This window comes from Harpia harpyja, chromosome 1 (genome assembly GCF_026419915.1).
Source record: "Harpia harpyja isolate bHarHar1 chromosome 1, bHarHar1 primary haplotype, whole genome shotgun sequence".
Taxonomy (NCBI): Eukaryota; Metazoa; Chordata; class Aves; order Accipitriformes; family Accipitridae; genus Harpia; species Harpia harpyja.
The window spans coordinates 51,435,734-51,461,513 of NC_068940.1; the positions used below are offsets into that span (position 1 = coordinate 51,435,734).

At 41.4% G+C, this 25,780-nt stretch overlaps 1 protein-coding gene across 38 annotated transcripts in view; it reads left to right on the top strand.

The window, feature by feature from the left end:
* The first annotated feature begins 4,409 nt into the window (after nt 1-4,409).
* The window catches only part of CLASP2 (cytoplasmic linker associated protein 2), a 157,260-nt gene continuing 135,889 nt past the window's right edge, over nt 4,410-25,780 (top strand). For 18 of the 38 annotated variants that reach the window (XM_052793512.1, XM_052793471.1, XM_052793554.1 and 15 more), the window contains exons 1-2: nt 4,418-5,541; nt 18,076-18,154. In XM_052793512.1, the coding sequence (XP_052649472.1) occupies nt 5,347-5,541; nt 18,076-18,154 (274 nt within the window). In that variant the 5' untranslated portion in view covers nt 4,418-5,346. Of the gene's footprint in view, nt 5,542-18,075; nt 18,155-25,780 lie in introns of all 38 variants that reach the window. The other 20 variants (XM_052793627.1, XM_052793589.1, XM_052793559.1 and 17 more) reach the window with 6 other exon arrangements.

Consider the following 25,780-nt stretch of genomic DNA (forward strand, 5'->3'; position numbering starts at 1 on the left):
CATGGATAACAAAAAAATGCCACATTTCTGCTTAAAATAGCACAATATGAGAGTATTTTACCTCCTGACAGTATTAAGGAAAACTTCGACGAACATGATGCAGAAGTGCCGTCCCAGCTGCTGAGGAATCTGACTGGAACGTAAGGACAACTTTCTGATAGATTTCTTCAAGACTCAACTTAGGCTACGTCAAGTAATTGACGGGAACTTTGAGTGACTCATGCTTAAATTCACTCCATTTTTATTATTACGGCCTGCACTTGCTGTTTGTGATAGAGAGACCTTTTAATCAGAGGGGTTTTAAGGGATTTTTATGGTTCTTTCAGCGATGGGATTATATCTTCCATACAGGAAGGATTTTTCAGAAGGGGAAGTCAGTCTGTGGACGGGGCTTTCTGCTGGAATGACTGACAGGCCTGCGACAGAAGATCAATAACTGGCTTGCGTGGGGTCCCAGCCTGTTAAATCTACTACTAGGAAGAGAAAGAGGGTGGAAACAGAACCTAAACCACAGTACGTGCTTTCTTATCAGCCGAAGGAATGAAGAACACGGCATTGTCCCTTCCCAGCCTGTTTCTCTGTACAATTCTTGCCTTTTTCAGAACAGGACATTACGTGCGCCAATTGTGCAGCATGCTTGTATGGGATGGGGACGTAGAAACACGTCTGGTGTGCAGTTCAGGTTGGAAATGTGCCTCATGGGATTAGCATCATTTACCTCAGCCCCTGCTGTAATCGCTCTGGTTGCTAACAAGTCATATTCAGAAGATTGAAGGAAATTTTGATTCTGTGTTCAATTACGGGAATTAATTGTTTTACAAAACATTATGCCTTGTACAAATACACAAGAGTAGTGGATTTACGCTCACATGCTTGCATATCAAAAAGAAGATTGCATTCCAAAGGAAGCAATCTCCTTAACTCAGAATAAGAGGCTTTAAAAGATCTTTGGCTTGAATGAAAATGCCTTCTTTTTGGAGCCTAGCCCACATCCCTAGGTATAAAGTCCGCTAGGACTTTGTGAGAACATCTAACAACAAAACCGTGTCCAAGCTGGGGGACTGCTCTAGATACAACGCTAGAGTGCTACTCCCGCCTTGCTAAAAAAAGGAATGCATATCCAGAAACTCTATTTGCCAAATCAAAATGCTATTTGTTTGCAGAGGAAAAAAATCAACATTTATTGATCCCACAGAAAAGATAATTCTTCTGAGTGCTAGGATTTCAAAGGAAGTTACCTTGATCTTATCAGAACACCTCAGTGATAAAAAGGCTTCCAATTTTCTAGTGTTATATCAATGTCCATACAATATAAAGGCGCTAGTCATGGCAGGTAGTAAAAGGATGAAATACAGTAGTCCAATCTTCTGATTTTACAGCAAGGCAATTATGTTCTCCTGTGTTTCCTAAGAAAACGCTTATTACTTGAAATGGAAAAGAAAAAAAAAGGCACATATCCCAACGTGGCTTTTTGCCCTTAACATAGCTTTGTGATGCCGTCTTTGGGTCGACAAAATAGTTTCAACATTTCAAGTGTGTGTCTTACTATACTTTACTCTTCTCCTCAGCTTCAATGCTATTCACAGCCATTAGATTACCTGATCAGTATATTTGCTTTGAATCAAGAAAAATTCAGAAAAGCTAGTGCCGCGAGCTTTACTCCCTCTTGCTCAGGATTTTGTGTCTTAAGAGATTGACATTAACTTGGACTATAATGAAAGTGAATTTTAAATTACTTGGGGTTTTTTTCAGAAAGTTTGGTAGACTGAAACTGTATAGTCCAAAAGTCCAGTATCATGTACTCAGTGCTCTTCTATCTAGCCAATCTTATTGAATCAACAGTTACTTTGAAAACTTTCACAGCAAGAAATTTACTTTTTGAACGTACACCACCAGCAAATCAGATTCTAGTGCACTGAAAGAACATAACAATGCAGTTTTATTTTTCTGCTATTTATTTTTCCATTTCCAGCAGTTTCTTGAGCACCATTTTCAATAAAAGCAATTAGTAATTCCATACCAAGTTTTCATAATCTATCTTCGTAAGTGGCATTGCACACACAGGACAAGAACTGTTCAGCTCTATCCAAGATTACGGTTCTTTATATGCATGCAGGGAAATCCATTGTGAAAACACAATGAGCAGTTAATAATCTTTTTGTAAAATTATAATAAGCTCACAGTACAATACATACATTTCTGGTTTAAAGGCATCTATAATCTCTTTAACCATCTTCGTTATTGTAATGCTTAGGGACCAATCAAGCATGGGGTCCCAAATTCGTCACATCACACCAAAATCAAGAAAACACTGCTTGTGGTCTTGCCTTCTGCTATGCCTGTGGATGGAGAGCTCTTTTTTTGCCAGATCAAGTCCCTGAGCTAGCCCTCTCCTTGGTCACACAGACGTCAGCACACGGGACAGAAAGGAAGTGCAGAATTCCTGAAAACAGGATTTGTGAGAAGCAGGCAAGTAGGACCACTGTAGCACCAATTTAGTTTGGTTTACACTGCTGTAAATTTGCAGGCGTGGTTCCTCAGTCAGTTTATACCTGTCTAAACCCTGCAGCCAAATGAAGAGAGTACCTCACTTTCCTGCAGACTCACCCTTCCCCAGTGTTAGGACTAATGAGGCATGCGAGACAGCCAGGCTGTGCCGTCTTGAAATCTAAGTTGAGCTTTCATGACACAATGGCTATCACTGAAAGAGGTCCCACCAGCCCTTTTCTCCCCCATCTAGCTTCTGGCTGTCTGCTTCTACTCTCCCTGCTCCAACTCTGGCACTTGCTTAACCCCAGAGTGAGGCCATTTAGGGATCTGAATCAGCAAAAAGCTAATTCTGTGGGGAAAAAAAGGGAGAAAAAGAAAGAAAAAAATTATCTCCCTGAATTGTTCACATGAAGTCAAATAAAACCAGTTCTGGTGTAAGAAAGGGAAGGATCGTATACACGATGGCAGGGGAAGAAAAGGACTGCCTGCATCAACAGCAGCTTGCAGTTCAGCGTAACTTGAATCCTCCCGGTATCAGAGGGAGAGCAGGCCAACATCACCATCCGTTCCCATTTACAGGGGATGTTACACTTCCCATCTCCCAAGTCCCGTGCTTCTGTCCTTAGGACCTGTGAGCCAGCCCAACTCACTGATACCAACTCTGTCATGGAACCCATTAAATGAACCCTAAGTAGTCAGTGAGCACAGGACCTGGTACAGGGGACAAGACTGGGTCCAAAGAGGGGGAAAGTGACCTCTCCTTTCCTTTCCCCGCATGTGAAAACCACAGCCATACTTTCAGAGGCCCGAGAGGCCACACGAACACACTGCTAGGACAAGGTGGAGGGAGGGAGCAGGACAGGACTGCCTTTCCCCTTTCTAACATCAAGGGCACTTGGACCAGTTCAAACTGACCCCAAAACAACACCTCAAGTCACAGTCCTTACACTAAAGGGGTCTCAGTTTTAAATAAAGTCGATTCCTGGTAGTCTGCATGTGTAAGCACACCCTGTGCACCGAGCTGGCTCCCCGGGGGTCTCCACCTTGAAGCAGAGCAGAGGGTATGGTGAAAGAGGCTGCAGAGCACCGCTTGATAAAGTCGGGACCACGCTGGAAAAGGCAGCAGCTTCATCTCCCTCTACGCAGCGGTGCACCGCGTTTTTACCGTCCCACAGAGCTCTGCTTCCCGCACTGTTCGTTCTCACACCGCTTCCTTCCCTCTCCCCTTGGCCGCGGTTAAGGCGAGGCAGGCAGCAGCCACCCTCAAGCGCCCGGCCACCGACACCCGGCCTGGGGGAGGTAGGGAAAAAGCACGGCGAGGCGCAGGAGCCAACTCGGGGTGCCCCCTCCGCACCGGCTCCTCACCCACCTCCCCTCGGCCCGGGCCGCCCGCCTCGGGCTGGAAAAGAGAGGAGACAAGCCCCCCCCCCCGCCTCAGGAGCCCGCCCTCCCGCGAGCGAGCCCAGCCAGGCCGGGAGTGGGGGGAGAGAGCAAGTCCCCCCCGCACCCTTCACACCGCTTCCCTTGTTTCTCAACATTTCTTCTTCTTCTTCTTCTTCTTCTTCTTCTTCTTCTTCTTCTTCCGCCGCCGCCGCCGCCGCCTAACCCCCAGGGCACCGCGGGGACGGGCCGCTCACTACCCTCCCCTCTGCGGGCAGCGGCGCGGCGGGCAACCCGCCGGGTAGGAAGGAGAGCGCATGCGCCTGCTACCACAGGGCACAACCCGCGGGGAGGGAAGGATAGAGGAAAGACCCTCGGGAGCGCGCCCGCCGCAGCGCGGGGCGGGCCGCGCGGGCGCGCACTCGGCGCCGGTAGAGGCGAGAGGCTGGGGTAGAGGGGGGAAGAGGAGACGGGGCGGGGCCGGGCTGTCGCCCGCCGCGCCCAGTCTAGCTGGCGCCGGACGGGGCGGGGGGACGCGGAACTTCCACGGGACGGAGGCGGTGCCGCGGAGCGTGAGCGGCTCGGCGGGGGGCTCGCCCGGCCCGGTCTGGTCTGGCCGGCCGTAGGACTGACGGGGGAAGGGGCAAGCACGAACGACGCTGAGACCCGCCGGGGCGAAGTTTCGCAGCTGCCCCGCTGGGCGAACAAGAGGGGCCGGAGGCCGCGGCGTCGGGAGCATGAGAGGTCCGCCCCGGCCTCACCGCTGCCGCGTCCGCGGGAGGACGGGCTGGTGCCCGCGGCGGTGAGAGGCGGCCCAGGGAGTCGCTTCTCGGCGCCTGCGGGCGGGAGGAGGAGGAGGAAGCGAGAGGCGGCGGCTGCGCTCGCGGGGACCCCCTCAGCCTGCGGCCGCCCGCCCGCCCTCAGCTGAGGTGCCTGCGAGCCCTTTCCGCCCCTCCGCAGGGCGAGCTTTAACGCTCCCTCTAGCCCTCCGTTTCCTTGCCCCCGGCGGGGGAGGAGAGGGGCGGCGGCAAGGAGCCCTCCCGGGATCCCTTAGGACGACGCGGAGGCGCCTGGAAAGCCCCGAGCCCGAGGAGGCGGGTCCCCCGCCGACCCCCTGGGCCGCCGCAGCCTGCCAGCCCTGCGTCCGCCTCCCTCTGCCCTTCCTACCGGAGGCTTCACCGTGCGGGCGGGCTCGGGGAGGAGGCCGGAGGAAGCCGCCCCTGCCCTTGGCGGCGGCCCAGCGGTGCGTGTGCGCATGGAGGGGCCGGGCGCGGAGCCGGGGCGGCGAGGGCGAGGAGAGGCTCCGTGAGGGCAGCGGCCCTGCCGGGGACCGCTGCCGCCTCACCGGGCGTTTCCCTCCCGCCCTGCCCTGGCCGGGCTTCCGACCCTGAAGGCGCTCGGGCTCGTCTCTGAAAAAAAACCAAAACCAAAACCCACCCCCCCGCCCCCCAGCCAACTTTTCCGCAGCGGCCGAGGATGGAGCCTGCCGGTATGGATTATTTCTGCGACCAGGTACAGCAGAAGGACGTGGGCCGCAGGATGCAGGTCGGCCAGGAGCTGCTGGAATACCTGAGCGACCCGGCGAGGTCCCCCGATGTGGAGCAGGACCAGCAACGCCTCGACAAAGTGATCGACGAATTAACAGGATGGGTCAACTCCAGTAATTTTAAGGTGAGGCTGGTCCGCGGGGCTTGCTACAGGCAGAGCATGATTCATCATGGTAGGGAGGTGTAGAGCTCCCGATTACTTTTTAATCGGATACGAGCAGAAATAAAACTGCATTTATACCCCTTTTTATCCCCCCCCCCCCCCCGGGGAAATTCGGAAATTTTGGGAGGGGTTGGTTAACATTTTCTTGTTTCTATTCCTCTGTCCTGAAAGAAGCAATAATGTTTTGTTTGTTTTTGCTTTTATCGTTGGTTAAACGTTTTTGTAAAATAGTTGCGTAGGGGTTTTTTTAGTATTATGTACATGCTTGGGTTGTGTTTCCTATTCTGAAACGAGATAGGTGGTGATTTTTTTTTTTTCTTTACTACGACTCCCATTCCGTAGTCTCTGTACTTGGGTGTACTGTTTCATGGGATTGCCATTATTTTTTGTAGGCCGTGAGGAGTGCTGTTTCTCTGGGTTTGTATGACACCGTGTGTGTGTTATAGGATTTAATGAATAATTTGATTCTTGGGGATCCCATTGTAAGTTTAAAGTTGTTTGTATCGTCTTTAGGTGACTTTCCTGTACGTGGGAAGTTATATAGTAGCTTTATAGCAGCCCAATGATGACTCACGTTTTGCTTTTTTTTTTTGTGCGTTTTAGACTGAGCTGTAGGAAAACAGTGATTACTCCTGCGGACATCTCTTGTCATATTTGTAGATTTTTCTGGCGTTGGTCAGCCGGCAACACGATTGACAACGTAGTTTTCCTGCCAAGGACAATGGCATTGGCGATTTTTAAAAATTATTATTTTTTTTTTTTTTATTTGGTGTGCGCGGTGTACAGCTGGGACAGGGCTGCGCTCCCGTCGTCGGGTGGCGGTGTGGGTCTGCGATGTTGAGCTGGGGTCTGTCACCCAGCGAGATCTTACGCCCTTACCTCCCCGTCTTGCTTTGTGACATGACTGACTTGCACTTTGGGCCTTTGCACTTAGCATAGTGAGGTTATTGTAAATTTTTTTCCATTTGCTTAGGCTCAGGAGGCAGGCACAGGAGTAACTTGTAAGGGCAGTATGTTTGTGAAATGGGTATTTTTTTTTTTTCCTCCACTGACTTTACAGTGCTGGCTGTGTACTTGCCAGTGTTTGCACATAGCACTTCTTAGTTTGAGGTCTGAAAATAATAAGTCTTAATTCTATTTGCATGTATGCTTTATTTTTTTTGGAAGCGTGTCTGTCAATAAAGGTCAGGTTAGCTTGAGGATGTAATGTATGTCGGCCAAGTATAATTTATTTGCCTTTACATTCCTCATCTGGGGGCAGTTGTTGGTGATAATTGCTTACTGTGAAACCTAGACAGGTCTTTAAAAATACCCTGTCGTGTAAAGAGGACTACACACTTACTTATCTCAACAGCGTAATGTAAAAGTTTCTTCCTGCACTATTAAATTGGCAAAATTGGACATTAATACTTGACATTTGCTTTTCGAGATGTATTTTCCGTAATGCACGACATTTTGCTTGCTTCTTGATGTAAGGTGACATATCTCCTTGGCTGTTAGGACTGTAGGATGAGTGAGGAATATGCAGCACTCTAGATCACAAGCCTCAGTCATGCAAGATGAGGTTAAGAGTATTACAAATTCTAAGAGTTTTAAAAATAGCTTACATAATAATGAAAAGCTTTTTGTTACCACTTCTCTGTGTCCACTTACTCGTGGCTCTTTATACATACAACATGCTATTTCAAAGCACGTTATCAACATTATATTAACTGGATGAGCACAGGATCTTGGATGTTTTTTTGCTCATGATTGGTTCCAGTGTTCCTGGCTGTGGTGGTGACTGCCAGCATCTGCTGCTTCAAAACGAAAATTAAAAATATTCTGGAAAACGGTGGTTTGCATCTTACTTGAGTATTTTATCTTATGCAAGCATAGGTGTTACACATGCAAATGTTACATCTGAGTTTGTTGTTAAACTCAGGGCTTGAATGGTATCATAAAGTAATGAGTACCACAGGCTTTCATGTATTCTCAAGAAAAATATTAAAAAATCTTTATTTTTATTACTGTATTACTAATAATTTGTTGGTTACCCTTTCCTCTGCTGAGGAATGGATAAGTGAAGCACTTAAGACGTTTCTGCTTATTGTCTCTTTCTTCTTTTATCTTGCTAAAGGTCTTGCAGGTCTTCAAAGTCCCAAAGTTTTGAGGGGGAGCATTATTTCCACTGTAGGTGGCCGGTATGGATGATGAGGGAATAACTAATGTAACTTGCCCTGGATGTGCCGTATCTTCCCTTTTCTGTGAAAACTCGGTTCTTGCATGCAATGCACTCTGCTGACCATACTGAAAGAGAGGATGCATGGTCTGGGGGCTCTAGGCTCAACTCTATAATGTGCCTGAGAAGAGAAAAATTCCTATGGAATGCCACCCTAGGAAGTTTCTGCCTCACATAACCAGAAGGGAGAGGATCTGGAAGGGACAGGAATGGGAGGGTTGATTTGGCAGATTTGATAATAAGTGGGGAAAAAGAGAATAGGTGTACAGTAAACAGGTATGGACTTTTTATCAGCAAGGTTGAATTAACTTGTCTTAAAAAGAATTTGGCCATCTAAATAGTGCTTTTGCTTTTCTGAAGTTTGCAGCTATTCATAGTGGTTTACTAAACAATCTGGCAGTTCTAAACTAAGAAAGCAGATAGGAAAATTTTTGAGTTCATCTAGTTCATTGAAGTGGAAAATGCGCTTACCAGGTTGAGTTATTGATAAATCAAAAAGGTGGGATTAAGCATGTGTTGACTCATCTGCAAATGGTATGCAGTTCTGGTGAAAGTTGGTTGCAGAGCATGGGGAGTGACCTAGAGAGATGAGTCATCTTTAAAGGCTGACCTTAATGGTGTATTATGGGCACTTCCGTTACAATGTCTATGCAGTCAGTGATAAATTAGCTTCCACAGACTGTTGAAAACTTTGCAACACCAGGGAGTACCCAGAAGATGAGCATAATTTAAGCTTTTATTTTGGATCTCATTAGAATGAAGGGGTTGCTCACTGAACTGAAAATTGTTTGCTTGTTGTCCTGGTACCATGATCTGATTTATTTCATATTGGTTGGGACTGATCTCTCTTCTACAATATAGAGGTTTGGTTTTGGGTTTTTTGGGAGTGTTTTTTTGTGTGGTGTTTTGTTTGTGGGGTGTTTTTTTGGGGGTTTTTTTGGTCTTCTTCCCCAAAATAACTGTTTTCCTAAGGCTGTGAGGAATAGTGGAGGAAAAAAAAAGGGCAGCGAATTCTGTAATGTTTTTAAGGAGCAGGTAAGTTGGATGCAAAGTATTAAGAGTTGGGTGATGGTATTATTCTGCTGGTGGTATTTGTTCTCCTCCAAACTCTGAAATATTTGGCAATCTCAGAAAGTTGGAACAGTGTTAGTGTTTGTGTTCAGACTCTCAGGTGAACTTCAACCAGTAAATTAATTCCCCATTCTGAAGGTATCACTACTGATAGATAATTTTCTGGCTTTACTGGGTTAACCTGGATGCTCATCTATGTATATATGAGTTTTAATTAACACATCTCTTATGTCTTTCTTTGCTCGATAGTCTCTTGAAACAATTACAATATTATCTAACTTTGTACAGTCTGGTTGCTCAAACTGTTCCATGTCTGGCTTAAATAGGTAATCTGGAAATCTGCTTTGAACTTCTGCTAAAAAGGTGTGGGGTGGACAAATACTACTTTTCAAGTAGAGCTTTGCAGGTCTACTCTTGGCTGTTAGGATGTTCTGTTTTTTTTTAAGCCCACCAAAATTACCCTCAATTTATTTTTTGAGCCATAAAGCCACCTTTCGGTTCTTCATGCAAATCACACTGGATCAGAAGTAATAAGAAACTACCAGAATTTTAGCCACAGGTTTCTGAGGTAATTTTATGTGAGAAGAGTAATCAGTAATGTTTGTGACTGTGAGTTATCTTTGGATTTCTTACCTTTGTAGTAGATACTTTAGTTTGTTTTATTCCTCAGCTGCAGTAGGAAAATCATTAATAATCGCTGGTTTTATGTCAGAGCAGCAGATTGTTTGCGATACAAAGAAAAAATTGCATTTCACACTATCTGTTTCTGATAGCATGGATAATCTGTTTCTTTTAGGCAAATCCTTGCAGTTATCTTTTATTCTCTGCTTCCTGTAGAGTGAGATTTTTCTTAGCTTTGTTTGTCTCAACACCAAATACTGAAAGATACTAAAATACCATGGTTGTTGCATTTTTATATTTCCTTGGTTTGGCAAGTATTTATTTTGGTTTGTCTTTAGTTCAACAAAAGGCCAGCAGGAGGAGCTTTCAGTTTCCAGAAAGGAAGGGAAGATTTGAACTCTTAATTTTGCAAATAGTTAAGACAAGTGGTCAGGGTGTTTGTCCAAAGTCCTTGCAAAGAGATAGCAGCAGTTATAATTTCGTTGACTGCATGTAAGTTTCTGAGGTGGAAGCTAGAATTTAAAATTGTTTGAACAAAATGGAGATACTGAGATCTGGGGGGGATGGGGGGGCAGAGGAGGGAAGGAAAGTTCAGAAATAAAAAAATACGAAGTCCTACATTTCAGTAGGAAGAATTGAACACACAAATGCAGGATGTGGGGTGTGTGATTAAGAGCAGTCCTTAGGAAGAAAATGTGTGGCTTGTTTTGGGTCTGAAGTTGAACACGAGCCGACATATGCTACGCATATGCTGTAGTGAGTTGTAGGACTAACTTGCAGGACAGAAGAATGGCATAAAAGAGGACCCACCTCAACCTTTATTTTTCAGTTACTGTATAGATACTGGTATTTTCTTAGGCTTTGTTAGCAAATAGTGGTAATTTAAATGTCTTTGTTGGAGGAGAAATGTTTGACTTTGCGCTCTTTGCTGAATTTCATTATTCCTTTCTTCAAGTTGTTTGTTTCATCTTGGCTATGTGGGAGCTACTTCTTTTATTGCGATGGAATGAGAATGTGATTTGACCTGTCTGTGTATGAATCCAGTTTTAGTTTTCAAGCTCAATGATTCAATTCTTTCTTGAGAAATAATTACTATTTTTTCATGTATTATTTATGTTCTGTTCATAGAATGTTAAATAAGCTATTGAATGTTAGCCAAACAATCAAGCAGATCTCCAGAAGACAAGGGAAACTTGCAAGAAGTTTTAATTATTTTAAGTTTAATTAAAACTAATTTTGTCCAGCCTTTAATTAGGAATGTGGAATATATAGTCTCAAACTGTCAGGCATCTCCTCCAGAGGTGGAATTTACAGTTCTCAATTGTTTTGCAGCTTCAGTTTGTGTAATCCAGCCTAGCTGTAGTCCCTGTTGAAATAGCAGCTCTGCTTCTCCTGTGGCCGGACATTCTGACTGTCGTTCTTGAGGCAGTTAACTTTTTGTTGATGTTGAATTCATTTTCCAGTGTTTCAGCAAGGTGATTTGACTGATGCTATGGGAGATCTAAGTGCACCAGATCAAATATGCCTGCAAGTCAAGAGCGAGAACAGGGCTATCCCTTTTAGCCTGCAGTTTGATTGATTTGGGTGTGAATAGATACCCTTTCTAAGCTCTGTGCAGTGTGCAGGAGGAGGTGTGCATCCTTCAGAATAGAATTCACAGCAGTCAACACACGTAAACCATACATAGTTCAGCATGCGTTTTTAGCGGCATTGCTGATTTAAGCAGTTTCTTTCCCTGGCTGCTGAATTGTGATGGTGTGTCGTGTCTTCGTTGCTCTGGTGCGAGTGCTTGTGCAGCTGCACAGTAAGCAGGCTCAGGGAAGAGATTTGGTTGAGAAGATGCTTTTTCTTGTTCATCTCTTGGACTGGTTTCCTAAAGCAGGTTACTCTACAGCTGCATCAATACTTGTCTCCTCACAGTAGTGGAGCTGGTTGCAGGGGTAGGAGTAAGTAGCAGAGAATGGGAATCACTGTATGTTTAATACAATTTAAATAAGAGGAAATGAGAAAGAAAATGAGGGACCTTGGGCATGAAAAGAATGATGTTCTTCTGGAAGTACTAAGTCCTAAAATAAAGTGTTTCTTTGTTTTGCTCCATCAACATGCTTAGAAAGGCTTTCAAGTACAGTTTTCTTTGGGGGAAAAAGCTTTTTTTTTTTTTTTTTTTATTTTATAAAGATTATATATTCCAAAGAGAAATGCCATACATCTCATTGCTTTCCCACTGAGTCCTGCTTTTAAAGAGGCTCTGTCTTCAAACTTTTTCTACTGCAGTGCATAATGTTTAAGCCAGACAATCTCAAAAAAAAAATGGCCTAGAATGTCGGGTGTTGCTGTATCATATACTTTTGGTTTATGCTCACTGTCCTTGGAACAACGTCTATGAAAAATTTATGGCAATGGTCAAGGGAGGAACATTTAATGTGCATATGAAGCAAACTGTAGATATTCCTGTAATGGATCAAGCTGGAGGCAGTACACGACACATTTTAGAATACTGTATTGTCCAGAGAATACAGAATAATTTGGAGATCACGCTTTCAGTCTGAACGCAAATCAGTTTGAAGACCATGAGAGATTTTGAAATGATAGAAGGCTGTAAACGTTTTTCCGGTAATGATTTTGAGTGTTACACTAATGCATTCTTCAAAATTGGGTAAATGTTTCTTAATTAATGTGCGTGTGGAGGAATGTTACAGTTCCCATCACGGGGAAAGAGCAGTAAAAAAGATTTTTTTTTTTTTTTTTTTTTATAAACTTTAAAATCTTTATGACAGCGCTATGTTTGTTTTGGTTGCTATACAGGAGAGGTCAAAATAACAAGGACTTCCCAGATCTAGGCCTGTCGAGAAGGACCTCTGAAGAAACCAAGTTTTTTCAGTGCTGAGCTACACTCATCAGTCTCTGGATAAATATGGGTGATTCATTCAATAATCCTCTGGTAGTGTGGTTACTTGCACTGCAACGCTGAAATGATTTGCGGTTGGCCATCACAGAAGGATAATGAAAGGCAGATTATAGTAAGAAATTTGGTAGTCTATACTCCTTTTGAGGCAGTGAGGGTTGCAGCTGGTGTGCAGTTCTAACAGTAGCAAAGATTTGATTCTCTCAGGAGAATCTTAGATTGTAGTCCAAATTATAGTTGTAAAACATAGCTTTGAAGTCAGTAAACTTGCATTTTTAGATAGAGGAAGCTCTTCATTTGCTAAAGAACTTGCAATTCAAATTGTTGAGCTTGAAGACTTTGTGTTAGACTACCAGCAACCCCTCTCTCTCCTTGCAATGTGAAGTGATGCAATATATGTTAAAAAAAAATATTGTATACATCTTTGGAAGTGTCATTTGTACCCTTGAAGATGAAGGAAGCAAGGGAATGGAAATAATGCTTTCTTGTCAGCTAAAATATCTAAAGTATAGATGATGCATGTGGTAGCTTCAGCAGCTGGGACTGCAATTTTGACTGCTGTCAGCAGAGGCAGCTGCCCAACTGATGCTGAGTGGGAGGATTGCAGCAGTGCATTTTCTTGTGAAAGGGAGAATGGAGTCTGAAGATGACTTGGCTGCGACTGAAGAACCACCTGGGTTGAAGAAATGACTCAGGAAAATGAAAGCTTCCTTCTGCCCATGGAGCCAGGGGCAGTTTTTGGTATCTGCAAGCTTTTGGGAGGGAGGGAATGGAATATGGGTAGATCTCGGTGAAGTGGGTGATGTGGAGAGAATTGGGGTGGGAAACAGTAAAGGGAGCAAAAAGTGATCAAGTATCCTGTGAAATAGGAGAGAAGTGTATTCAGGGAGATGGGTAAAGAGAACTAGGAATAAGAAACTTCCAAGAAGTGAAGCAGAAGAGACTGCACACACATATGTGTTTTTGTTTCATGTTTAGCTACTTGCAAGGTGCTTGAGATTATTTGAGAATTGAGAAAGTATGCCTTTGGGCTTGGCTGACAATACTTAAACCAAAAAACCCTCCTGAAAACCTCATGTTCTTGTGCATGTCTCATTCCGGCACTGCAAGCAATGCTTTTTCTTGCAGGGCATAGTTGTTTGGCATGCTGTTTTTTGTTTGTCAGTTGACTGTTAGTGATACCACAGCTGTCCCCATGGTGACAGGAAGTCCAATGCCTTCACTTCATTCTTTTGGAGTTCCAGATGGTGACCTCCATGATTCCCCCATTAGATTCTCATGACTAGTTTGCAGATTGTGATCTGTATTTCCATATACAGTTCAGAGATCCTATGACCAAATCCAAGGACTTTTGTATTAAGGTCATTTGGCAACTTAATGTAACTAGACATGGTTTCCTGGCAGTGTCCTGCCCCTAGATGTCCCCCACAGGGATGGGAAATTACAGAATCACAGTGAGAATAGTAAGCATGCATGGTTAACCAGGTAGGGTTTGAAGAACAGTATTTCTTTTCCTAGCAAAGACTTAGATGACTGGAAGTTGCCCACAGAAGAGCAGTGGCAGTGCCGGAAAGAGTATGTAAGAGAGCTGGAAAAGGAACAAGCTGTAGAGCAAGAAATAGGCTCAATTCCTAATCACATTTTGGTTGGAACATCTTGATTTCAGTAAAGAGTCTGGTTCTTTCCAGAACAGGTAAAATATTTCTCAGTAGGGTTGGTGATTTTGTTGTGATCTGAGAAGTCAAGGACAGTCCTGAACACTGGCTTGTTAAAGAGTAAGTAGCTCAACAGCTAACCAACTCCAGTTCAAATAAGCCTAAATTTCTTTTCTACTGTGAACCTCAAAAGCAGTGTTTAAATGCATCAAACAATAGTGAGCTGATGAATCAGTCTCAACACACAAAGGCTCTTTCTAGGCAGCAGGCGAAAGGCTTAATGAATGCAGAGTAAGAAACAGATCCAACGATTTTAATCCCAGAAGAAATACATCACTCGTTGAAGCTGGTGGGGAAAGAGCCATGATGCTGGTGGGAGTTTTTTCTATTGATAACTGGAGAGCCTGTGTTGGTACATGGTCCCACACAGTGTCTAAGAGCTTGGAACCTTTTTCTTGCAGATCATTCTGCCTTGACTTGTGATTTTTTTTTTTTTTCTTTTTTTTTGTGACCCCATATCAATTGTTAAGGACTCCTTCCAAAGGACTGCTTGAATACTGGGTGGATTATACCTACCAGGAGATGCTGAAACTCAAAACATTGCGTATCAAAGCAGAGAATTGTTAAGACGGATATACAAAGACAGTAAGAGGTAGTTTATTTGGTATACTCTGTAGTGGTATGCTTCAGTTGACTTGTTTTGAAAAGTGGAATGAGAGGCAATTTTGTAGCTAGAGCAGTTTCCCATTACTTCTAGCCTGAGGTTACATCATACTTGCTCACTCTGCAGATATCCTGACATTTCATACCTGCTATCTTGTCAAAGTTGCAGACCACAGGGGATTTTGTATGAGCTAAAGAATAACCCATCATGTTGTAGGTATAGGATTGCTCCTTTAAGACTGTAGTAACCTGTTCCCTTGCCTCTTATCTGTACGGGTTCTTGTTAAAGAGATGAGAATTTCAGAGCAGTGTGTGTTACTTTTGCATTTTTTAAAGCCAGCGTTAGTGTCACATCTGACTTAGGTAACTTTTGAAAGCTTTATTTCATCACGTGCAGTCTGAACTATATATTTTCATACAATAAAGACATCACAAGACAAAACTACTGATCGGTATTTTTAAATTTATAGTATTTACTGAAGTGACTTTTGTATAACAATTATTGAAGTAGAACCCCTACTGCATTCTTTAAGCAAATCTTTGATAGACAGTTGCAAAGAGCCAACACCATATTGACAACTGCTTGAATGGTTAATCAAGGCAAATGTGGCTTGCATCATGAGAGGCAGTTAAACTTTACCTATTCACAGGGAGGGATACAAAAATATGGAATGTGCAGGCAATATCTCAGTGGGTGCTCTTGATCAAAATAAAATACTCGTAGACAAATGAAATACAAGTGATCAGATTCTTCGTTGGCAGTAACAGTCATGGTAGGATGAATAGCTGTTTCTTTGGTGGTTATCAAGCCTCTGACCCTTAGGTATATGGAGGTTCAAATATTCCATATGGCCACTGTTTTTACCCAGGTGAGACTTTAAAAAAAAAAAAAAATCCCTGCACCCCTCTAACCAAAACCAACCAACCAACAAAAAAGGCAAAAAAAAAAAAATCCCACAAAAACCACTCCAGACCCTAGAGGCTAAGCACTGGAGGAAATAATCAAGAAATACTCTCCATCTTACTCAGAACTCTTCTTTGGGATTAGTAAAGAGCAGATCTGTAGTAAAAAAACAGCCATGCGTGCTTTACTTTAAATTTCTGAGCTGCTGTTGTTCAGAATGATAGAAGTCTTCAAGAGAGATTTTTAGAAAGATAATCAAATGTGCAGAGAAGAGAGAGACTCTCTGTAAGTACCATTACAGAAGGAAAGGCAGTGGTTTGTGCATTAATTGACTCCAAAATACTTGCATGGGAAGGGTATCTGAAAAGTTGCTACTGGAAGACAAGTCTAAGGTGGGGCTTGTAGTCAGGAAACAGAAGCATAGGAAAACAATGTATATCCAGAATGAATTCTTGCAGGCCTGCCTATTTCTTGCAGGCATCGCTTTTTAAACTGAGATTTTTGTCTCGGGTCTCATATAGTTTGGCAATCTGGAAAAGAACATTAAAGGAAAGAGCTTTTGGGAAGCTTTGACATTACCCTAAAAGCTGACATATTTTTTGTCTAAGTAAGGTATCGATTACAGGATTCTGTTTTCTCATCCTAAGCTGTAGATGCAGTCACCTTTTTGGAAATATATTAATTTAAGCCAGTGATGCCTTCCACTTATATTTGCTATTCTCCATTTTAGTATGTAATAAAATTGTGTAAATTTCCAAGTAAATTGTACTAACTTGGAGCTAAGTTATGTACCTCCTCTTTAAAAGGAGATCTATTATACTAATACTGAAATTACTAAAATCCGCTTAATTATGCGGCTGCTTCAGATCCTAGATTTTATGGAGACCTTATTTGTCTAGTTTCCTGCAGAAACAAGGCTCACATGATCCTGTGTGTGTGGGCCATGTGTATTCGCATTAATCTCCAGTCAAATTTTTTTGGCCTGCTGTCTAGTGTGGACAATTGTGACAGATGAGGATCTCAAGGAAACAGAGTTGTCCCAAGAAACTGTGTTTCCAAGTTTTATGAAAATAAATAGCTAATAGAGGGGAGTAATTCTGCTCATGTCTTCGTGGGGAGAAATTTGCTGTTTGTGTCTTACTAGAAAATAAAGAGGAGGAAAAAACTGTTACAAGTGCCCAAGCTTCAGGAGGTCCTTCCTTTGGCATTTGTGCCTTCATGGGCAGCAGATTGACTTAACTACAAGATGTGAAAATGCAGGTTCTAGTGTTTGTAATGAACTATTACAGGAAGATAAGAATGAAGTCTTGAAACAGTATGCAGGATAGTTAAGGGTGAAAAAAGGTGTCCTGACTTGTTAAAATGATTTAGTTTAACTGATCATTTTTGATCATGTTTTTGTTTCGATACTAGTGGATATTGTCCTCTCATCTAGTTTCTGTTCATAGATGGGAACTTCCTCACAATTCCAGTAGTATTTTGAACTTCCTTTTGTTTTCTGGTTTGTTGGGGGTTTTTTGTTTGTTTGTTTGTTTTAACAGCAGCAAATGAAGAGAAATAAAACTTCTCTAGCTCAACAAGCAGGTGGACAAATGGTGTGGTCTGAACTGCTAGGGAAGATGGTATTAGCTTCTCTCAGTTGTTTTGTTTTGGGAGTTTGGAAAACGATGTAATGACCTTACTGGATGAGCTAAGTAGCCAGGTGGAAGTAAGCTCTTAACATCTGGGAAACTGTTTAAACCATGTTTTTTTTTTCCTGTCTGTATTAGTACTTATGTTTGGGGGCTTAGTTTGCATTTGAAGTTGTTTGCTTTTTCTGAGTATGGTAACTGCACACACCCCTACCCCTTTTTTTTGTTGTTGGTGGTTTTTTGTTTTGTTGCTTTTTGTTGTTGGTAAGGCATTCTGTTTTGTTTCTTTAAGCAGCTTAGAAACTTGGTAGAGGAAATAAGCCTAAAGCCTTACTGGTACCTGTTTCAAAGGAATTTTGATTTTCAGTTAATGCTGAGTTAGACCTCTAGAGTCATCTCCTAAAGAAAATGAGGGATAGAATTTCAGTCCTAATATATGATCCAGAGAGAGAAAAAGAGGAGCTTCTTCCAACTTCTTAGTCCTTGTGATTATTAATTTGAAGTTTAATCATTTGTAGTTGAAAATACTAAAACATTGGATTTCTAATATTTATTTTCTTCCTGTTTTAAGACAAGTACTGAAAAATCTGAACTGATCTGGTATATGTAAATATACTTGATCCATTCCAAACATATTCTGATAACTTCATCTTAATGAAAGCTTTCAAGGAATTATCAGCTCTCTAATTGGAACTTCAATTTATCGTTAGGTTAAGATACAGTCTTTCAGCATGCCTGCATATATATATGTAATTTCTTTAAAATATATTCTAAAGAATTCTTTAGTGATCTGTTTTGTGTATGTAATGCTTTTGTTTCAACAGGTAGCATTACTGGGATTAGATGTTTTAGGTGCCTTTGTCGACAGACTATCAGGACGCTTTAAATCCTATATAGGAACTGGTAAGTGGAATATAACTTTCTTTTTCCTAAGACCAAAAAGTAGAAGACACTTCCCCCCCCGCCCCAGCAGCTGAAGTGGAACATGTTGAAAGCTTTCTGAGCTAATTACAATACATTGGTAGACATCTTATTGCTGTTGTTGGAATTTAAATAATTTTATATTAACTTGTAAATATTCATTTCTTGGTGGTGGTTGGGATTTTTTAAAGGTTCCAGGAATATCTTTTCAGTGATTAGTTTCATGCTATATAGTTGCTTACCGCTCCCGTGCTATATATTTGCTTAAAATTCCCCAAGACAGTCATCTAAAAATTACATTGCAACATAAGTGTTACCTTTAACTTGTGTTAAAGATTGAAGGTTTCATTTGCAGATCACTTTAATAAGAGCCTTATGGCTGCTGAAGCCTGTGGTCTCACAGGACTATGTGGTCCACCTCCTGTTAGATAACTGGACTGTAGCTTTTAGTAGTCTAAACTTGTTATGAGATGAAAAAAAAGTACTAACTGTTATTCTTTTGTGAAATGTTTACTCAAATGAATTTCAAATTAATGGATCTGTGTATGCCTGAGTATGAAACAGTTCTGGGACGTATGAACAAACTACACTGCTCAACTTGTTTTGCTGTTGTCCTTAATATAGTGATACTAGGGCATTAACATCAGTGTTGTATCACTGGCTATTTTTAACAGAAGCTTCTAGCTTAATGTCCTTTTCCAAAATTTGTATGAATTATCTTGCACCTTGTTCCCACATACCCAGCTATCTCAAATTTTCTGTCAAAATGTTAAGCTGCTTCTTCCTTACATGTCTGCTTTTGTATTTAAGAGTTAAGAAATCAGCAAAATTTGAAAGTTTACTATCTAAATTCATTGGAAGCATTTTTCAGGATATTGTAGAACTACTGCAGTAGAGCGCTACAGTATTTAAATCTATTTTGTTGCAGAGGGTTTTTCTTTGGCTGTTTAGTTTTGTATTGAAGCAGTGTAAGGGAACTGGAGGCGTATTGTGCTATGTAGAATATTGATTTCTGAATAATCTCCATTTGTAGCTACAAACAGTGCTAGGCTTCAGAGTTTTACTCTGATTTGTATTGTAGTGGTATGTAGAACTTAGAATTACAGCAACTTTATTAAAGGTTGGAAAGCTTTTTTTATTTCTTCTGGTTTTGTGTTTTTAAATGTGAACTATTTGAGAAGAGTTTGAAAACACTACTTTTTTGTCCCAGTATTTGAGTAGTTTGAGATTATAAGCAAATTAAAGATTTAAATTTCAATACTCGGTAGCATTTATATTTAAAAAAAAAAAAAAGTGTACTGGCACTGTGAGTGACCATCGAACACGTGTAACATCAATAGACACCTGAAGCTGTGTATTCCAGAAGTACTTTTTAGAAAAGCTGAGTAGTAGTGCCTTCAACTGAAACTGGTCTTCTGAGTGTCTCCAGAATTGAGACCTGTAGAGTGCATTATCCTGAATATGCATGTCACTGTTGTGCATGATCAGCTTTTATATAAGCTTAACAAACACTAAACTGTTAGTCTCAGTAAAGGCAGAAGAAAGTTATTTTAGATGACTTCGTAAGAGTGATTTATAGTATGAATTCTGTTCAGTTGGTAGCTGTCTTTCCAAGCCTTATAATGAGATTTGGATCACTTTCAGTTTTTGTCAGTGAAGCAGTAATACAGAAACTTTATTGTAAATGTCTGGGAGCATGGATAGTCTGGGGTTTATGAGAGTAATTAAAAGCACACTGGTGAGCAAGAAAACTGCTTCCTTCAACAAAACAAAGAACCCGCTGTTTCCCAAATCATGTTCTATTGACTCTGCAGATTTGGCTTCTACCGTAATCTGAGAATGACTCCAGTAAGTCAGACCAAAGACTCGTATCTGACAGTGATCTGTTTGCAGATGCCTGAGAAGAAAGCAAGGACAGGACAAACATGCAGCGATAACTCTTTCAGTATGACTCCCTAGCTGTCGGCAGTCTTGCAATTTAGGGCCGGACTACGTTTAGGGCCAGGCAGATGGTATCTTCAGTGTCTCCCCTGTCACCCTGTTTTCCTACAGCTTTATCTGGTTAGTTTTTGAACCGACATAGACCTTTGGCTTCTACAGTGTTCTGTAGTAATGCTTAATTATGCAAAACTCTTGTTTTGGACTGGCTGCCTGATCAGTTGATGCTTGATAGATCTTGTGTTAGAGAGGTGAGCCATCATTTCTTACCTTCTTGACTGCCAGTCTTTGTTTTACAGATCTCTTCTGTGCCTCTCCTCGGCTATCCTTCCTCCCTCCCCATGCCGGGTAAGAGTCCCGGTCTAATTGTTTCTTGTATACACACGGTTCCGTGGTTTTTATTGTTCTTGTTTCTGCTTTCAGTGCCTTTCTGTTGTAGTGCTTCTGAGTTGAGGAAGCCATAACATCACAGATGCAGCATATGTTTATAGTGGCATAATTCTGTTTGGTTTTATTATGTCATCTATTACTTTCATAACTATTGATAATCTATTTCTTTGTTACATTGCTGCTTCCTGAAAATTGACTTAATGTATTCATGAGACTGTCTACTGTGACAACCTGTTTCCTGTGCAGCGATGGTGGATTTAGGGTCCACTGTCTGGTACAGTGTCTCTTCCTCCATGCCTTTATCATTATGGTACCTTCCTTCCTGTAAGACCCCGTCTTGAGAACTATGTAAAAATCCAGCTGTGCTCTGTTAGCGGAGTTACCTTCTGCGCAGCTGTTCCACAGAGAGCTCTTGCGAGTTTGTGAGGTACCACTTCTTTTATAAAAGCTATATTGTCTCTTCTATGCCATAGCCGACTCTGTGTGTACTGACTCTAACTATAGTGAGTTCTTTACAGATGCCAGAAGAGAGTAGAATCATAGAATCATTTAGGTTGGAAAAGACCCTTAAGATCATCAAGTCCAACTGTAAACCTAACAGTACCAAGTCCACCCCTAAACCATGTCCCTAAGCACCACATCTGTGCATCTTTTAAGTACTTCCAGGGTTGGTGACTCAACCACTTCCCTGGGCAGCCCATTCCAATGCTTGACAAGCCTTTCAGTGAAGAATTTTTTCCTAATATCCAGTCTAAACCTCCCCTGGCGCAACTTGAGGCCATTCCCTCTTGTCCTATCAATTCTTACTTGGGAGAAGAGACCAACCCCTACCTCGCTACAACTTCCTTTCATGTAGTTGTAGAGAGCGATAAGGTCTCCCCTCAGCTTCCTTTTCTCCAGACTAAACAACCCCAGTTCCCTCAGCTGCTCCTCATAAGACTTGTGCTCCAGACCCTTCACCAGCTTTGTTGCCCTTCTCTGGACACGCTCCAGCAACTCAATGTCTTTCCTGTAGTGAGGGGCCCAAAACTGAACACAGTATTTGAGGTGCGGCCTCACCAGTGCCGAGTACAGGGGGACGATAACTTCCCTGATCCTGCTGGCCACACCATTTCTGATACAGGCCAGGATGCCGTTGGCCTTCTTGGCCACCTGGTCACACTGCTGGTTCATATTCAGCTGTCTGTCAACCAACACCCCCAGGTCCTTTTCCACCAGGCAGCTTTCCAGCCACTCTTTCTCAAGCCTGTAGCGCTGCATGGGGTTGCTGTGACCGAAGTGCAGGACCCGGCACTTGGCCTTGTTGAACCTCATACAGTTGGCCTCAGCCCATCGATCCAGCCTGTCCAGATCCCTCTGTAGAGCCTTCCCACCCTCGAGCAGATCAACCCTCCCTCCCAACTTGGTGTTGTCTGGAAACTTACTGAGGGTGCACTCGATCCCCTCGTGCAGACCATTGATAAAGATATTAGACAGAACTGGCCCCAACACTGAGCCCTGGGGAACACCACTTGTGACCAGACACCAACTGGATTAAACTCCTTTCACCACCACTCTTTTGGCCCAGCCGTCCAGCCAGGTTTTACCCAGTGAAGAGTTTGCCTGTCCAGGCCATGAGCAGGCAGTTTCTCCAGGAGAATGCTGTGGGAGTACTTTTAGTTCAGGTTTTAGATGTAGCCTCTTTGTTACATCTGGACGATGAAAATTGCTTAGAAAAAATAAGCTTTCCCCTGCCGAAACTTCTACAAAGTTTCCATAGTTATGCGTTTGAGAAGGATCAACTATTTTATGCAAACTGCCATTTTAGGTTTTTTTTTAATTTCATATCTTGGTTATGTCCAGTTAGGTCATTGTTTGATGTGAACATAGTAAAAAAGGTGGGTACTCATGTATTGCAAATTCGCAATTCATACAGGTGATATGAGGAGAAGATAAAGGTCGTGGTATCAAGCCTGGAAATGTTGGGAAATTTGGAAGCAAGATAGAAAGTTCTTATAGCCCCACAGGAAGTCTTAGTAGTGTTTTATATGGTAGGCATTTACTTTCTTCTGTTTTGGTCAAATAAATGTGAGTATATTAATTTTCAAAGACAAGCATAATAGAAGTTTTCCAGGCAATTTAATTATTACTTTGAAATATTCAAAATATAGTTTAGTTCTCGTTTATTGCCATAGTTATTGTAGGTACTTGCATTCTCACTGAAGATCAGGATTGCACCATGAATATAGCAAAGGAAGATGTATATGTAAAATACCTACCTACTCTGTTTTCTGCCTTTTTTAAAATACAATGAATCCTATTTTCTAGGTGAAGTTTCACATTTGTAGCTGTGTTTTGTCATAAAATACCTGGAACCTTAAATATATTTTTGTCTTGATAAAGAGCGTTACATTTTGGTGACCCTGTCATGTTTTTAATCATGATTCAGAACTCAGTAAATGATGGAAGTATAATAGCATATTACCCAACTATAACATGGCAAAATATCCCCCCCCCCGCCGTTTAATTTCCTGTTCAATTATGATGGGGATAGATTTCTTCAAGTGCAGACAAAAATAGCTAATGTGACTGAATATTCACCCCCATAAGCATTGCAGGCTTTTTGCTAAGAAGTAAAAACCACAAATGCTTTATTATTATTTCTATCTTTACAGCCTACATATATGTTGTAAATTAGATTTGGGCAAAATCAATACCATAGTTGTAGGACAGATGCTGTCCAATAGTCTGAAGAGCATGTTAGTGATCTTTGTATTGACATATAATGCCTGATAAGAGACTTAATTCAGTTTCCTAGGCAACAATCTAATGTTGCGGTAACTTTCTTCCAAGGTGTTATCCTTTTATGATTAACCACATTGCACGCTCTCTGCAGCTGGCATCAGTGTTCTGGGAACTTGGACATGCAAATTTGGAATCTCTTTTTTAGTACTTCGAGTGAAGATGCTTGAAAATACTTTGCAAGAAGTAAATATCAGGGTGTGTGTTAGTTCATAAGACTATGTGGCTATGTTCTGGAAGAAATGAAGCAAATTAAGGAGTGTTGCAGTGTTACATCTTTCAGTATTTAAAACTACTGCTTGTTCTGTGATTAAAAGAGATTACTTAAGAGTGCATAATTACCCTGTCACAATCTCTTTTCCCAGGTGATGGCATTAATTATTAAAATATTATCTATCAGAAATAAAAGAGAATATTAGAATTATGGGAGAATGTGACTGGATGATAGTTTCTGGGAAAAGTCTCTACTCATACTTGCAGTTTCATTTTCTAAGATGAGTGAATGTTAGTTTGTCCTCTTGTTACTGTCAAAGCAACAGGAAAAGAAAAAGTATAATAAAGGTATATGGAATCTGTTTCAGTTTTAATGTGATGTTACATCATGATATATTTTTCTGCATATATTGAACTGTCCATTAGTCTATGATAGAATTATATTGTCATTCACTTTGACATACAACCTTACAAGATGTTGCAAAATATGTTATAGTTATCTGCAAATTAAAGGAAAGATACTTGACACTTAAAAAAGACCAAACACAGATACACACATTGCATATGTATGTCTGAATATAGTTACACATTTTACATACAAACCCCCCACATGTAAATGTGTGTATGTGTGTAATAGTTTCAAATTCTTCTTACTGTAAAAAGAAACCAGTGGGCAAAAATAACTTTGAAAGATAGTTGTAGTGCCATATACTAAGATGTGAAACCAATTTGAAGTGTTTAAATTCTTTCCCAGGTGGCTTTCAGAAGTGATGGAAGAACCTGTAAATTAGACTCTTCAGACTAATTTAAATGCTCCTTCAAATTTATTGTCATAATTAAGCATGCAAGTTTGTTGCCTGATTTGTTTTAAAGCAGTTGCAAGGACTTTCAATGTGCATTAATTTTTTGAGTGAATTTGGATTAAAAGCATTTGGTACAAGAATTTGGGCATATTTGTTTGAGTAAGACTGTGTTTAGATAAGTGACACCCAAGTTCTTAATTTTTGCTTTTTCTCCTGCTTAATGATTGAAATTTTTTGATGGAAAAGGCTTGAATATGCAGTTTAATCAAGATGTGACTCTTCAATAAGTGGTTTTAATGATGTATGGAGAACTGCTTTCCTCCACACCATGAAAACCAACAACTGTTTTAGCATGAGCTGCCATGCATATATAGCATGTAGAAAAATATTGGATCTTCCAGTTTCAGGGACTGACTGATTTTTGTTCTTATTTTTCATTTTTATTAATTTCATTTAAATGTTGAGACTAATGGCGCAATCTACTGTAGGATTCCAGGTTACAAATGCTTGCAGAACACCTAAACACAAAACCTGGAATAATTTAGGTTGGAAGGGACCTTCAGGATCATCTGGCCTATGTCTCTGCTTAAAGTATGACCAGCCTCAGATGTTAGAGAATACTTTGAAATTAAATCAAATAATTCAAGAAATTGAATTGCTTAGATGATGTAAAGCAAGCTTTTCTATTTATGTGAGACAAGTCTTTTCTCAAAGATACCTTGTGGCATCTAAATGCAAGTCAGGTGTTTTGTCTGATATTGCCTCTGGAAGAGCTGTGTTGGGTATGTTTTGTAGGATTTTCTTAAACAATAAAATGCTGACTATTTCAGACTTTTTTTAGAAAAGGCTTTTAGAGGAGACTCCATTATTTGTATTTTTGCTGCAGAATAGATGTTTTGAATTGCTTTTATATTTTCAAATTTAACAAAAAGATGAACTTCCTGCAATGTCTCAGAAAATCCTTAAATTTTCTTTGGTTCCCTCTGTTGTTAATGATCATAGCTAATGGTCATAGCTGATTGAAGCTGTGACTTTTTCATCTTGGTGACAGATTTTCTAAAGCTTTAGTAAAAATAAAAAAAAAGGAAAATCTGTGCAGCCTTTTAAAGCTTCTTATGTCCTGGCTGGCTAGCACTGCAATTTATTAGTACTGGGAATGAATTTCACCTGAAGTGGTCCATGCTTGTGTGATAGGCTGTGATTTAGAGTACCATCTGCTTGCTGTCTGTGGACACTTCACTGTATGACACCTAGAAATGCAGTGCCATTAAATAGAGTAGAGAAATCCTAGTGTTCCTTGGCTTTGGTTTGGTTCTAATTAATACTAGTTCTGTCAAAACCTAGCCTAGAGCTAAAAAATTTCAGAAGATGACATGAATGTTTGTTCTCTACCTTCTTGTTTGCTTGCTGGTCTAATACACCTCTTGAAACTCTGTGGACTTGAAGGCTCTCTTCTCATCTTCCTGAGACTGAGCGCCTGATA